This window comes from Chiloscyllium plagiosum, unplaced genomic scaffold (assembly GCF_037043375.1).
Source record: "Chiloscyllium plagiosum isolate Xiang-an unplaced genomic scaffold, Cpla_swu_hap1 HiC_scaffold_4, whole genome shotgun sequence".
In the NCBI taxonomy this organism is placed as follows: Eukaryota; Metazoa; Chordata; class Chondrichthyes; order Orectolobiformes; family Hemiscylliidae; genus Chiloscyllium; species Chiloscyllium plagiosum.
In genome coordinates this window covers 41,492,383-41,504,991 of record NW_028270142.1, presented here as the reverse complement: position 1 = coordinate 41,504,991, position 12,609 = coordinate 41,492,383, and the positions used below count along the sequence as shown (strand labels likewise).

The 12,609-nt window shown below is 38.4% G+C and overlaps 1 protein-coding gene across 1 annotated transcript in view; it reads left to right on the top strand.

Moving 5' to 3' along the window:
- rspo2 (R-spondin 2) overlaps nucleotides 1-8,634 on the top strand; it is a 122,111-nt gene extending 113,477 nt beyond the window's left edge. Inside the window, exon 6 of the mRNA XM_043688745.2 lies at nucleotides 7,877-8,634. Coding sequence (XP_043544680.1) covers nucleotides 7,877-7,995 — 119 coding nt within the window. The 3' untranslated portion in view covers nucleotides 7,996-8,634. The remainder of the gene's footprint in view (nucleotides 1-7,876) is intronic.
- The last annotated feature ends 3,975 nt before the right edge of the window (nucleotides 8,635-12,609 follow it).

Below are 12,609 nucleotides of genomic sequence, written 5' to 3'. Positions count from 1 at the left end.
ACTGTAGAAAGTGAGACATTTCTATAACGGTAGGGGTCTGTTAACAGCTCAAAAAGATGAAACTATATTTTTCCCTTTCTTATTGGACCTTGAACTATAATTCAAACTAAAACCAGGGATAGTATTTCCCTTAAAAACATCCATTTGGCACACAATCCTCCCTGTAGTGTGTGCTGCAAGAAGAATATTCAGGATGAGGGAAGGGGTGGGGGTGCTGGAATCATTATCTTATTCCTTTATAAGGCCATGGTTTCACTGCAAGTTTTATTTTTATATACGTTTCCAATTGAGGAGGAGCAAGCATTTTCTATTTCTCTACTCTTGCCTACGTGTGACTCCTCGACTGCGGCATTCAGCTTTAGTTTCCAGTGTTGACAATGTGTCCTTGCAGCTGTATTTTTAACCCTTCAAACACTAGTCTTTGCCATTTGTTTAGATATCATGGTGACAAGTTCATGGTTATATTTAAGAACCGCATTCCAAATTTTGACAACTTTGAACCCTATCCACTGCTGATACTTCAAAATATTTTTTCGTGAAGAAACACTAAATTATCCAGTAGTTTGAATTAAGAGAAATAAATAACATGCCAGAGTTGAAATATTTTTTCAACAAAAATTACTGAATTAATTGTCTTGGATTGCCTTTCTTAAATAAGTTGTCCCCCATTTAAAATGGTTCTGAATTTTAAAATACAAAATTGTAAATTTGAACATTTCTTTGATTTTTCTCTCTTTAAGCTGGAGAAGTTGCACTTTATTATTCTGTATTGAAGTAGCCCAAAACTTTGGTTCTGTACTATGCTGCTAAGCTTTGGTTCAGTGTTGCTAAGGTCCCTAATTGTCTTTGTCTTAAGAATAAGCAGTGAGACACTACTCCTCACGTGCCTGAAAGTTTATCTTTGTCATGATGACTGATCTCGACAATTGTTCCAATGAAGGAAACCCTTGCCTTAACTTTTGATTTGGAAATTTTACTGGCTACTGTAACTTAAAGCACAAATTTATCAGGTATCCCATTCTCAAAGGCTGGTTAAACCTTAAAACTGGGTCAAACACTTAAATCCATTTTAATATTCAGCCCGTGAAAATTTCATTTCACATTACTTCAGCTGAGGACAGCAGTAACTGCATCCCTTTCTCTGATTTTCACTGACCTCCTTTCCATCTGATTTTTCTTGTTTATTGTATTCAATCACAAGCTAAGAGCCTTGCTGACTGGGCCAACATTTTGTAACCTATCCTAATGTTTTTGTGAGATGGTGATGAGCCATGTTCCTAAACTGCTGTAGCCTTACCCCATATTGCTTGAACAAAGGAGTTCTAGAATTTGACTTCACGACAGAGTAAGGATATAGTTCTGAGTCAGATTTGTGTATGACTTACAGTTGGTAGGTTTCCATGCGCCTGCTGCCCTTGTCTTTCTAGATGGTGGGTGGAAGGTGCTGTTGAAGGGTGCTTGGTGAGTTACTACAAAACATCTCTTAAACAGTACACCCTCTGGCCATTGTGCATTTTTTTGAAGAAAGGAGTGAATGATCAAAGCAATAAGGGTGTCCATCAAGTGCACTACGTTGTCCTGGATGGTGTTGAATTTCTTGATAGTGTTGGGACTGCATTCGTCCAGACAAATTGAGTGTATTTATGAAGTGTACCTCCCCAATGCCTGTCCATCATCTACCTGACACCAGTCAGAAGGTGAGTTACTCACTGCAGAATTCTTTATCTCTGACCTGCTCTTGTTTATATGGCTAGTCCAGTTCACTTCTGGTTGGTAGTGTCACCTGGGATGCTTTTAGTGTGGGATTCAGCCATGGCGATACCAATGCCAGCTAATTGACAACTGTTAGATTTTCCCTTTTTGGAGATGGTCATTGTTAGTACTTACGTGGCAAATAATATATGCTCCTTCCATCAACCCAAGCTCATAGAGGAGCTACAGATTTCAAGAGTTTTCTTTTTGACCAGGTATAGGGATATGGAGCAAAGTCAGGTCAATGGAGTGAAATTACGGAGGAGTGAAGGTTTAGATTGATTGGTGGAACAGGCTTAAGGAGTTGGATGTCCTCCTATTCTTGACACCTCTTTGTTTCAATTTCAAAGCAGATTTGGCATCTGGATAATTTTCAAGTTTGAGCAGATAACTGTAAGGATAAAATTTTATTCTGCGTTGGATTCTGCATTTGATGTCATACTAGTCTTCTGCTACTGATGTTGCAAATCTACTAAGATCCTGCTGAATAACTGAAACCTTTTTGATTTCGCTTGAAGACACTGTCCTTGATCAGTCTCTGACAATGTTGTACTTGCCTTGTGTATGGTGATGGAGTGGTGAGGATCTGATCCTCACTTTGCAACACTAACTTTATAATTGTTCTTCTAATATAGAGTCATAGGGATGTACAGCAGGGAAACAGACCCTTCGGTGATTGAACTAAATGTAACATCTCAATTTGCAGATGGCACAAAGCAGGGTGGGAGAGTGAGCTATGGGGAGGGTGCAGAGATGCTTCGATGTGATTTGGGCAAACTGGGAGATGCAGGTAATGTAGAAAATGTGAGATTATCCACTGGTAGCAAAAACAGGAAGGAAGATTGTTATCTGCCTATTAATCGAGCAATTGTGCAGCAAGACTTAGGTGTCGTCATGTACCAGTCACTAAAGGTAAGCATGCAGGAATAGTGGGCAGTCAAAAAGGCAAATGGTATGTTGGCCTGCATAGCAAGTTGATTTGAATACAGGAGCAAAGGTTTCTTACTACAACTATACAGGGATTTGGTGAAATCACATTTGTCATATTGTATGCTGTTTTGGCCTCCTTATCTGAGGAAGGATGTCCTGGCTATAGAGGGATCATAAGTTTACCAGGCTGATCCTGGGAAGGGATTACTGACATATGTTGGATTGGTTAGGATAATATTTACTGGCATTCAGGAGAATGAAGAGGAACATCAAACTAATGACATTCTAACAGGACTAGACAGGGTAGATGCAGGAAGGATTTTCTGGATGATGGGAGTGCAGGACTAGAGGTCACTGTCTAAGGATAAGGAATAGACTACTTTGGACTACTAGTTTCCTGTTTTCTATGTTTCCAATAAACCTTAGACTGCCAAAGTTAATAGAATTGCATGGAGTGTAGTAGTAGTTTTTATGGGAAAGATTTTTGTTTGTTTCAACCAGATAACCAATTCAATCTATATATGCAACATTAAAAAAACCTCTCTCTTTCCATGTCTCCCAATAAATGTCATTTTGTTTTCCATGTTTCCAGTATTTTCTTTTAAATTTTCTGTTGTGAAGAGAATGTTTAAAAGCTGTAATTTGGGCTGCTTGTGTCCAGATTGAAATAGCTTACACTTACATGATAGATTTTCACTTGTGAAGTCAATAGCTTTTGCTTTACCCAGAATATGGTGAGGATGTGGAACGCACTGCACATGGAGTGATTGGTGCAGAAGATTGATGTGTTCCAAGGAAGCTTGATGCACACACCATGGAGGGGGAAATACAGGGTGAGAATAGGCAGAAACTAATGTGGAGCTTAGTGGTTAGATTGAGGTGATCTGTTTCTGATGTGCAGTAATTCTATCTGCGTATACTCCAATCTCGAAGTTTTGCTCAATGCAGTTATCTGGGTCAACATGGGTTATCTTGGGGTATCAGTTCCTTCTGATATATCTAAAACAGATTAGACATAGTGCTTGGTGACTCAATTTAGGCTTTCATTGTGTGTCAAAGGATTCATCAACCTTCAGGCAAGGTGGCAAATCTCAATTCTCTCTGAAATAACTTGGCATAATACTAAAAGCCAATAAGCAGTTAACTTAAAATTAGCTTCACATGTCAGCTTTTCACATGTTTTGAAGGTACATCACCTAAGGTCTGAAGGTGAGGAGCAGCTGCATAAATAATGGCCTGGTGGAATTTGACCATGTGAATTTCTCAGAAGATGTCCAGTTAAGTTGTATTGTTACTAATCTTTATGGAAGAGTGCCACATGGACATGACATGTATGCCAATTAAGCAGGCTGCCTTGTCCTGGATGGTATCAAACTGTGTCAGAGCCAGACCCATCCAGGTAAGTGGGAAATATTCCATCACACTCCTGACTTTGTGCATTTGTAGATGGTGGACAGGCTTTGGGACGATGTGTTACTCACTGCAAAATTCCAAGTCTTTAACTTGCCCTGTATGTAAGTGTCTGATACAGTTGAGTTTCTAATCTCTGGTAAGCCTCCGGATGTTGATAGTTGAGAGGAGAGCTTTAATAGTATTGACATTGAATATCAAACATGGGAAGTAGCCATTGGCTAGTGCTTGTTTGGTCCGAATGTTATTTGCCACCACTCAGCCTAGATGCTGACTGCTTCAGGATCGATGGAGTGGTGAATTGTGTTAAATTTATAAAGTCCCTTTGCAAAGGAACATTACTGCAGTAAGTACTGGCGGTAGTTTGAGATAATTTAATGGACGAATGTTAATTGTATTTTGATACAAGCTAATGTAAAGTTTTACTTACGGTACTCCTAAAATATCTGCTGTCATGTTTCTGTCTTCAGTTTAGTTTGTTTCTTTATAAAGGGTTTGCTAACATCAACAAACTTCATTCAATCAAATGTTGAGTAATGTTGGAATAGTTTTGAGGATGAGATGATGACTTGTTTAATCATTCATGACCCGTAATGTAGTAAATCATTGTGTGGGTAGAATTCTTCCAATTTACCTTATCCTTTTTGTTTGACAAGTTTTGACAAATCAGCATTGCAAAGGAACTGAATATTTATCTTTTTAATCTATGATCAAATGCTTTGCTTTGCAACACACAGTATTGCAGATGCTAGAAATCTGAAATAAAGTAGAACTGGAAGTACTGAGCAGGTCTGGTAGCATCGTTTGAGAGAAACAAAGAAAAATGTTTAAAATCAGTGACCTATCATCAAACCACGATTCCTTGGTTTACTTTGGAATGTAGGAAATAGGAGCTGGAGTCAGTGATTAGTCCTCAGGCCTGCTCAACCAGTCAACTAGACCATGACTGATCTCTGACCTCAACATTTTCCCATTCTAGCCCCTTGATACACAAATCTACTGATATGTCTTGAATATGCATCAATGGTTGAATCTCCATCGCCTTCTGGGGCAAAGAATTCCAAAGATTCGCCACCACCTTAGTGGAGAAATTCATCCTCCTTTCAGTCCCATATGGATGCACCCCCTGTTTTGAGATACTGACCTTGACAGGAGTACATTCAAGAATGTGCTGTCATTCTGAGGCTCCAGCATTGAGATGCATGACCCCTACTGTTTAAACATGGGGCCATCTTACAGTGCTTGTAAAACTGGCACCGAGACGGTCCACTTATGGGAACTGTGTAGTCAGATCTTAAAGCAATTTGTCTGTCTGATGTCTGTTTAAAGTTCACTTTAATGTACTGTCTGTCTTGCAAGAGAGTTTTTATATATTAAGTGTAATATATTAATAATTAATCATTGTGACATATAGCTGCTTTGTTACAGTCCTAGGGTTGTGTTTACTCTGGCTTTTTAAAAAAAAAAAACACTTCGTGGCTAATGCATTCCAGTTTGTATGTATAGGGCCATGATTTCACAAAGCTCATTATTTGAGCTGATGAATATTGAATTCCTCGGTTTGTGGAAAAGAACCCTCTTCTGACAAATGTTTTCCAACAGAAGCAAATACATTAGTTGGGACTGGGAGCTGCTGGACAGTCTAATAAGACCAAGCACTGAGGCATTAAACAAAAGCCCTCTCTGCACTTCTGGTTTGTAGATGCCCCTAGCTGGAGTGGATTGATGCTGCCTGTAGGGATAGGAATGTGGAAACAAAGGTACAAAGAGTTAGTCAGAGAGTATCTTATGACATAGGTACACTACAGATTTAATACAAGTTATTGTATTTAGTGCTAAAGTTACTGTACAAACATTCATGTTAATCAGATGTGGTCCATAAAATGATGCTAACTGGATTGATTACCCCTGTAACATGTACCCCAAGAAAGCTGAAGTAGAGGACTGCAGGTTGACTCTTGGAGAATGGGTTAATATCTGTAAGCACGATGGAGTCATTGGGACAGGAAGGCAAGAAACTGGTTTTGGTTAACAAGTTGCAATATCCAATGCACCCTGTGATTGGTACCCAATTCATCATCATTCCAGAAAAGTTACCCCAATGGTTATGATTCTAGGTGAGGATGGGTGAATGATCTTCCCTTCCTTGAATCCCCCTCTGTCACAACTAGGTTAATGTTTCAAAAGTATCCCTTTTCCTTGGGGTTGGGGATGAGGGGTTCAGAACAAGAGGGCATAGGTTTAATATGAGAGGGGAAAGATTTAAAAAGGACCAAAGGAGTAACTTTTTCATGCAGAATGTGGTGTGTGTATGGAATGAGCTGCCAGAGAAAGTGGTGGAGATGGGAACAATTAAAACATTGAAAAAACATCTGGGTGGATTCATAAATAGGAAAGACTCAGAGGGATATGGGGCAAATGATGGCAAATGGGACTCTAAGATTGGGATGTCTTGTCGAAATGGATGAGTTGAACCAAAAAGTCTGTTTCCGAACTTTGACTCTTCCCAATTGAAGTATTTAAAAATGAGTCAATTTAGCAGGTTTTCTTGGAGAAAGAGTGAGTTTCAGTTTCTAAACATAGAACAGATAATAAAACATGACATACATGCATGTATTAGAAATGTGAGGCGAGTAAAAAGCAGTCAAAAAGATACACCATTCCAGCCTCTGGGTTCTGTGAAGAGCATTCTATGGAACATTGCTGTTAAGTTGGATGGTACCAATATACTGTATGTAGCAAAGCAGTTGATTTTGCAATTCATGGCTCTATAATTTAGCTGATAGGCTTTTGTCCTATATACTTATTGGCACCGTTTCCTGCTTTTGGGAGAGAGCCTTCCTCCACATGCAGAGCAGGAATATCTAATGGTTCTCCTCGAGGTGTGATCTTCACAGTACACAGTCTCTCACTAGCCTAGTAAGTACAGACCAAGGTTGTACTTGGTTTTCTGTATATTCTTGGAAGTGTAAAATACAAATAATGCTGCATTTATAATTGTGACATGATCCAGAGGAGATGGCTTTCTGTTGAGGTGGGTAGTCAGCCCCTCATTATCCCTGTAGCCACAGGGGATTAAAGTCCAGTGTGCTTTGAATTGCCTTTCTCCCTTTGAAAGGTTACTGCGTGGACTTTACTTGGCACCTTTTTCTATGCATAACATTCTATGGCATTCTCGGAGCTTGGCCAGACAGTCAGTGAATTTCCATGTGCAGTTAGCCTTGGCTGGATGTCCTACTTTTAAACAAAACACATGTTGAAATTAAAAGTTTAGTAAATAATTCTTGCCAAGACATCTATAGTCTTCACCTGGGAATAGAACTGTTTCTTTGCAGCAGAAAACCCTCCTGAAGGTATTGTGATTAAGATAGATGCCTTTTCTAACTGGTTGTCAGGATTTAGGCAAGGCCAGCATTTGTTCCCATCCCTAATTGCCCTTGAAGATGGTGAGCTGCTGCCTTGAAGCATTTCAGTCCTTATGCTGTAAATACACCGCAGTGCTGTTAGGGAGAGACTTCCAGACCCAGTGATAGTGAAGTCAGGATGGTCCAAGTTGGTGGTGGTGTCATGCATCTTGCTGCCGTTGTCTTTAGAGCTTAGTGGTAGGTGATGTTGAAGGAGCACCTTGGCCGGACAGAGCTTGACTTTATTCCTTTTGGGGTAAAGAGAGCATGAAGTTCCAATTTCATCCATATTCTAGATTGTTTTAATCTATTTGATATGTCTGGAGGCCTTCAAGAAAGGGTAATCCTAACCATTTTCTACTCTTGTCTTTTGTCTACAGAGAGAAAGCAAAAGAAACAAAAAGGCAAGAGTGCTAACAAGAGGAAGGGCAAGAGGATCAGGCATAAGGATCGCAAACAGTACGTTGTCCTTCAAGCTACAGAGAAAACTGACCAGTAAAAGATCAAACCCCTTTATTTACACAAAGTACGTCAAGCCCCTCCACCCTCCTACACACCACACATTTGACACTTCTGCTGCTTCTGACAATATCAGTGGCGAGTAATGAGAGAAAGAGAGTCCACAAGCTTTGTTTTATTTATACTTTTTTTTTGTTGCCTCCTTTTGACCTGAATGGAATGAGTTTGGTGTGTCAATGACTTTTACAAAGGCCAGTGGGAATAGGTTGGCCCAGCAAGCTGCCATTAAAATGATAACAGATTAAAACAACAGCAGCATGCAGAAAAAGGCAGAAAACCCCACCAATCCCTGCTTGAACAGTTGCAGAAACATGTGGAGAATGGGACTTGTTCCAACTATTTATATGAAAGAAGACTTTCTAATACAGGAAGAGGACTGTTCATTTAATGCATTTTTGTTTTCTTTTATTGTACATTCCAAAAAGACCAACCCTATGATGTGTGATTACAAGCGGAGCTACACTGTATATAATCCTCAGCACAGGTTCTATTGACAGTTGCTGAAATAAAATGCTTCAAAGGCTGTATCTGTATATCTACAAGCAATGAATATCTCATTGTTTGACTGGCATGTACACAAAGCTGAGTCTACCTATAATAAACTTATTTACTGAACATGTAAAAATTTAACGTGTCAACAGTCTGCTTTATTGTAGTTGATGCCAGTTACCTCCTTCAGTCTCTTAGATTGTGAAAATTTATATTTTGAAGTATTATAATGCCACACAAGAAAAATATAGTTTGAATCCTACCTTAAAAGCTAATGAATCTTTAATAACCAAACCTGTTGTATATTTTGTGTCTCCAAACTATGCAGTGATGATATTAGTTTCAATGTGTGTGCTAACAGGTTTTATGTACAATGGTCTAAAATTTCTACTCCATGCTTCAGCTATACTTTTCTTCAGATCGAAGCTTAACAAGCAAGCACTTGAGAATCAATAGTAAACGTTCTGATGTGGTTGAGTATTGGAACAAGAGTCAACTATTGTGCCCTTGGAACAGTATCACATGTTCAGGCAATCATCGTTGAGCTGGTTATGGTATTGCTTCCGCCTTGATCTCTGCCCACATAACTCCTGACTCTTAATTATCAAAAATCTTTCAATCTCAGTCCTGAATAAATTCAGTGAGACAGCCTCAATTATCTTCTCCACAGACAAGTTATCCTCAAACAGAAATTCTCATCATCTCCATCTTAAAACTGCCTTCCTCCAAGGGTAATATCCAGTCTGTCCCCTTCATTCAGCATCTTTTGTTTCAATGAGATCTCCTCTCAATCCTCTAAGTTTCAATGGGTAAAGACCCAACTCATTCACCCTTAAGATAAGCCTTTCAAAGGAATAGTCAAGTGAACACTGAATCTTGTCTCCCTTGAAATACCAATAACCTTTATTTTAAATCCCATCATTCTAAACAATAAATATACATCAAGAGCTTGACTTGTCTTTTTTTCTTCAACTATAATCTATACTATATGAAGGTAGTGACTCTGAGATCTGTGAACATGACATTGTGCTACCATGATCAGTTCCAAGAGGCCGAAGACCAGCTGCAGAGTCATTCATTGGTAAAGGAAATGTGATCTCAAAATCACTGTCCTTTGAAATATTTGGATCTATTCACTATCAAGTGTCTCATGTTGTCATCCTACAGATAAGCATCGGTCCTCGACAACCATTTGATTTGCTTTGGTCCTATTAAAGATGATGCAAGCCTGTGGTTGTGATATAGCCTGTTAATGCAAACCTAATCTCTAACTTCAAATTGTGGTCCTGTAGGGCATGTTTATTCGTCAAAGTTTGCTTTTGCTATACAATGTCATTTTCTGATTTCATTTGCTTTTACCTTGGCATTTTCTTTGGTAAAGTTTCCACTGCAATGATAGTAATTGGTCACCACTTATACCTCTTGTACTGCCTCCAAGTTAGCTGCAATTGACATGAAGAGAACTTTGTCACCAGTGAACAGCAAACTGACTGACTTACCAGTTGCCTCTTTGATATCTATTTTGAATTGAATGTGGAACTAACAGTATAACTTGGGATTGCTGGTCCTAGGTTACATTGTGGATCCCTGTTGAAAGGTAATCTAATACCACTATTAGTAAACTCAGCTATGACCTTCTGATACAATTGTGTGGTTAAGTCCTAAATGAATTGTGAAAATTGAATAAATTGTTTTCCAGTTCACTGTTAACTATGCATACACAGCTCTATTTACATATTATTTCCTACAGTGAGGATTGTTCCAAGGTATGTATTTTTTTAACCTTGGTTTTGCATTGATAAATAAAGTGGGATCTCAATTGTTTGTTGTAAGGAAAATTGGAATGTATTGGTGTCATTTTACATCAGGCAGAATCTATTATTACTCTATTTGCTACTTGATCAATTTCTTTAGGACCAGTTTATGAAAAAAAGAATATTTGTTTGACTATTCCTCACTAAACTCTTTCAAAACTAACCCTCACTTGCTACTAATTTCACTGTCCCATTCTCTCTCTACAAACTTGTATTACTCCTAAACTAATCCCTCTGCCTTACTCCCCTTAAAACCATGCATCAATTCCAAACTAAAACCACTTCATTTCTCCCTTCCCATAACCTTGTATTGATTCCATACTAATCTTACTGCTTTTTTCGCTTTGTAATTATATTAATCCCTTCATTCCAATTCCTCCAAAACCATGAATCAATTCCAAGCTAACATTACTGCCTTGCTCTCTCCATAACCCTGAATCTCTTTGCTTGACGTACTTATTTTACCTTAAAAATTGGATTTGTCTATATCTCTGTCACTGCTTTCATCTCATGCTGAAGCAAACCTGTATGTGAAGGCAAGAATCTTTTTTCTCAGAGATGACTTAAAATTGAAACTCTCCAAAGAGGAAACACTCATTCTCTCTCCTTATTTGCCCTGTCAAAATCCTTCATAATAAACAAAAATATAACACTCCTCTTCACCTTATTTACTGCATTGCAAATAATCCCAGTATCTTGAGTCACTCTTCATTCTTATTGTTTCCCTCACTGACCTCTTCCTGGTGAATCTACACTCTGCTTGCTCTGATTTTAATGCCTTTTTTTAAAAAGTCCTTAAGTCAGTACAAGGTTCTCCATCAATATTTCAATTTTATCTCGTGCTGTATATAAAAACCTTTAAAACCATTTAGCTTCAACATTCAGGGGCTTTAACTCCTGATCTTTAATCTCCCCTCTTCCATACATTTAAAGAATCTCTTCCCTTAAATACACATTCCTTTTTTCCTAAACTGAATTCCCTCCCATTTATTGTATCTGCTACCAGTCTGTTCACACCACTAAAACATTTGTCTTTATACAATGACTTCTTGCACAAAACATTTTATGTTAAAGTTGTTGGAAATTGAATTTGTTGTTTCCTACATCCACATTAAAATCATCAACACTTCCTTGGTTATGTCATTTGTAATCCTAAGTCCCAATTATGTGAGCAATTTAAATTCACTATCTTTTATATAATATATTTTTATTAAGAAAAAATAGATTTTTAAATATTACAACAAATACAAAACAATGCAATTTAAAACAGTACAAAAATAATACAAAACGAAGCCCAAATAATAAAACAAATTCCCCAACCCACCCTCCTATATGAATGTATAAACATATATAGAGAAGTATAAAATTAAAAAAAACCTAAACTAGCTATTTAACTAAATAAATACCTAACAAACAAATAAATAGTAATAACTCAGCCCAGCCAAACAAAACTCATACATTCACAGTTCCTCCTCCCTGGATATTGGACTCATGAAACACAATCGTTACGGCTATATAAAAGCCCTTGTTAGTGTGGCAAATAAATCTGTGTCCAGGTATTTCAAAAAGGGTTGCCATGTCTTGTAAAAATTCTCAGTTTTGTGGTGTACCATATTTGTGAGAAAATCCCAGGGGAATATGCTCCATAACAATCTTCCGCCAACCTGACAGGCCTGGGCGGTTTTCTGATATCCAACCTAGCAAGATATTCTTCCTTGCACATAAGGCAAAACTTTTCAATATTCTTACATTATGCCATCTGCAGGAAATACAATGGGTAGGCCCAAAAGGAGAGAAATAGGGTCCTTCACCCCTACACCTAAAATCCTCTCCGTTGCTCTCACCATAGCGCTCCAATATGTTTGAAGCCTGTCACAAGACCAAAGACAATGGGTAAGAGTACCCGTACAGACCTTGCACTTGGGGCATGCTGATGGTTTAAATTTTGACAAATGGTCTGGGGCTAAGTGGACCCTGTGGAGAATCTTCAACTGTAAAGCATGGGTCCTATTGCAAATTGATATCTTCCTTGCATTCTCCCAAATATCCTCCCATGCCTCTGAAGAAACTTCAACACCCAGCTCTCTTTCCCACATTTTGCAGAGTCGATCAGACTCCTCTGAGGTGGCACCCCCCAATTAGTGGTATACAGTACTGACTCTTAGCCCTTAGTACCCCTCTTTCTGTGTCAGATTTGTAGGGATTAGTCAAAAGTGTGGTTTTTTTTTTCAAGTCAGAGACCTCTTTCGTTTTTTGAATAAAATCCCTATTAGGTAACTCGTACTTCTGTA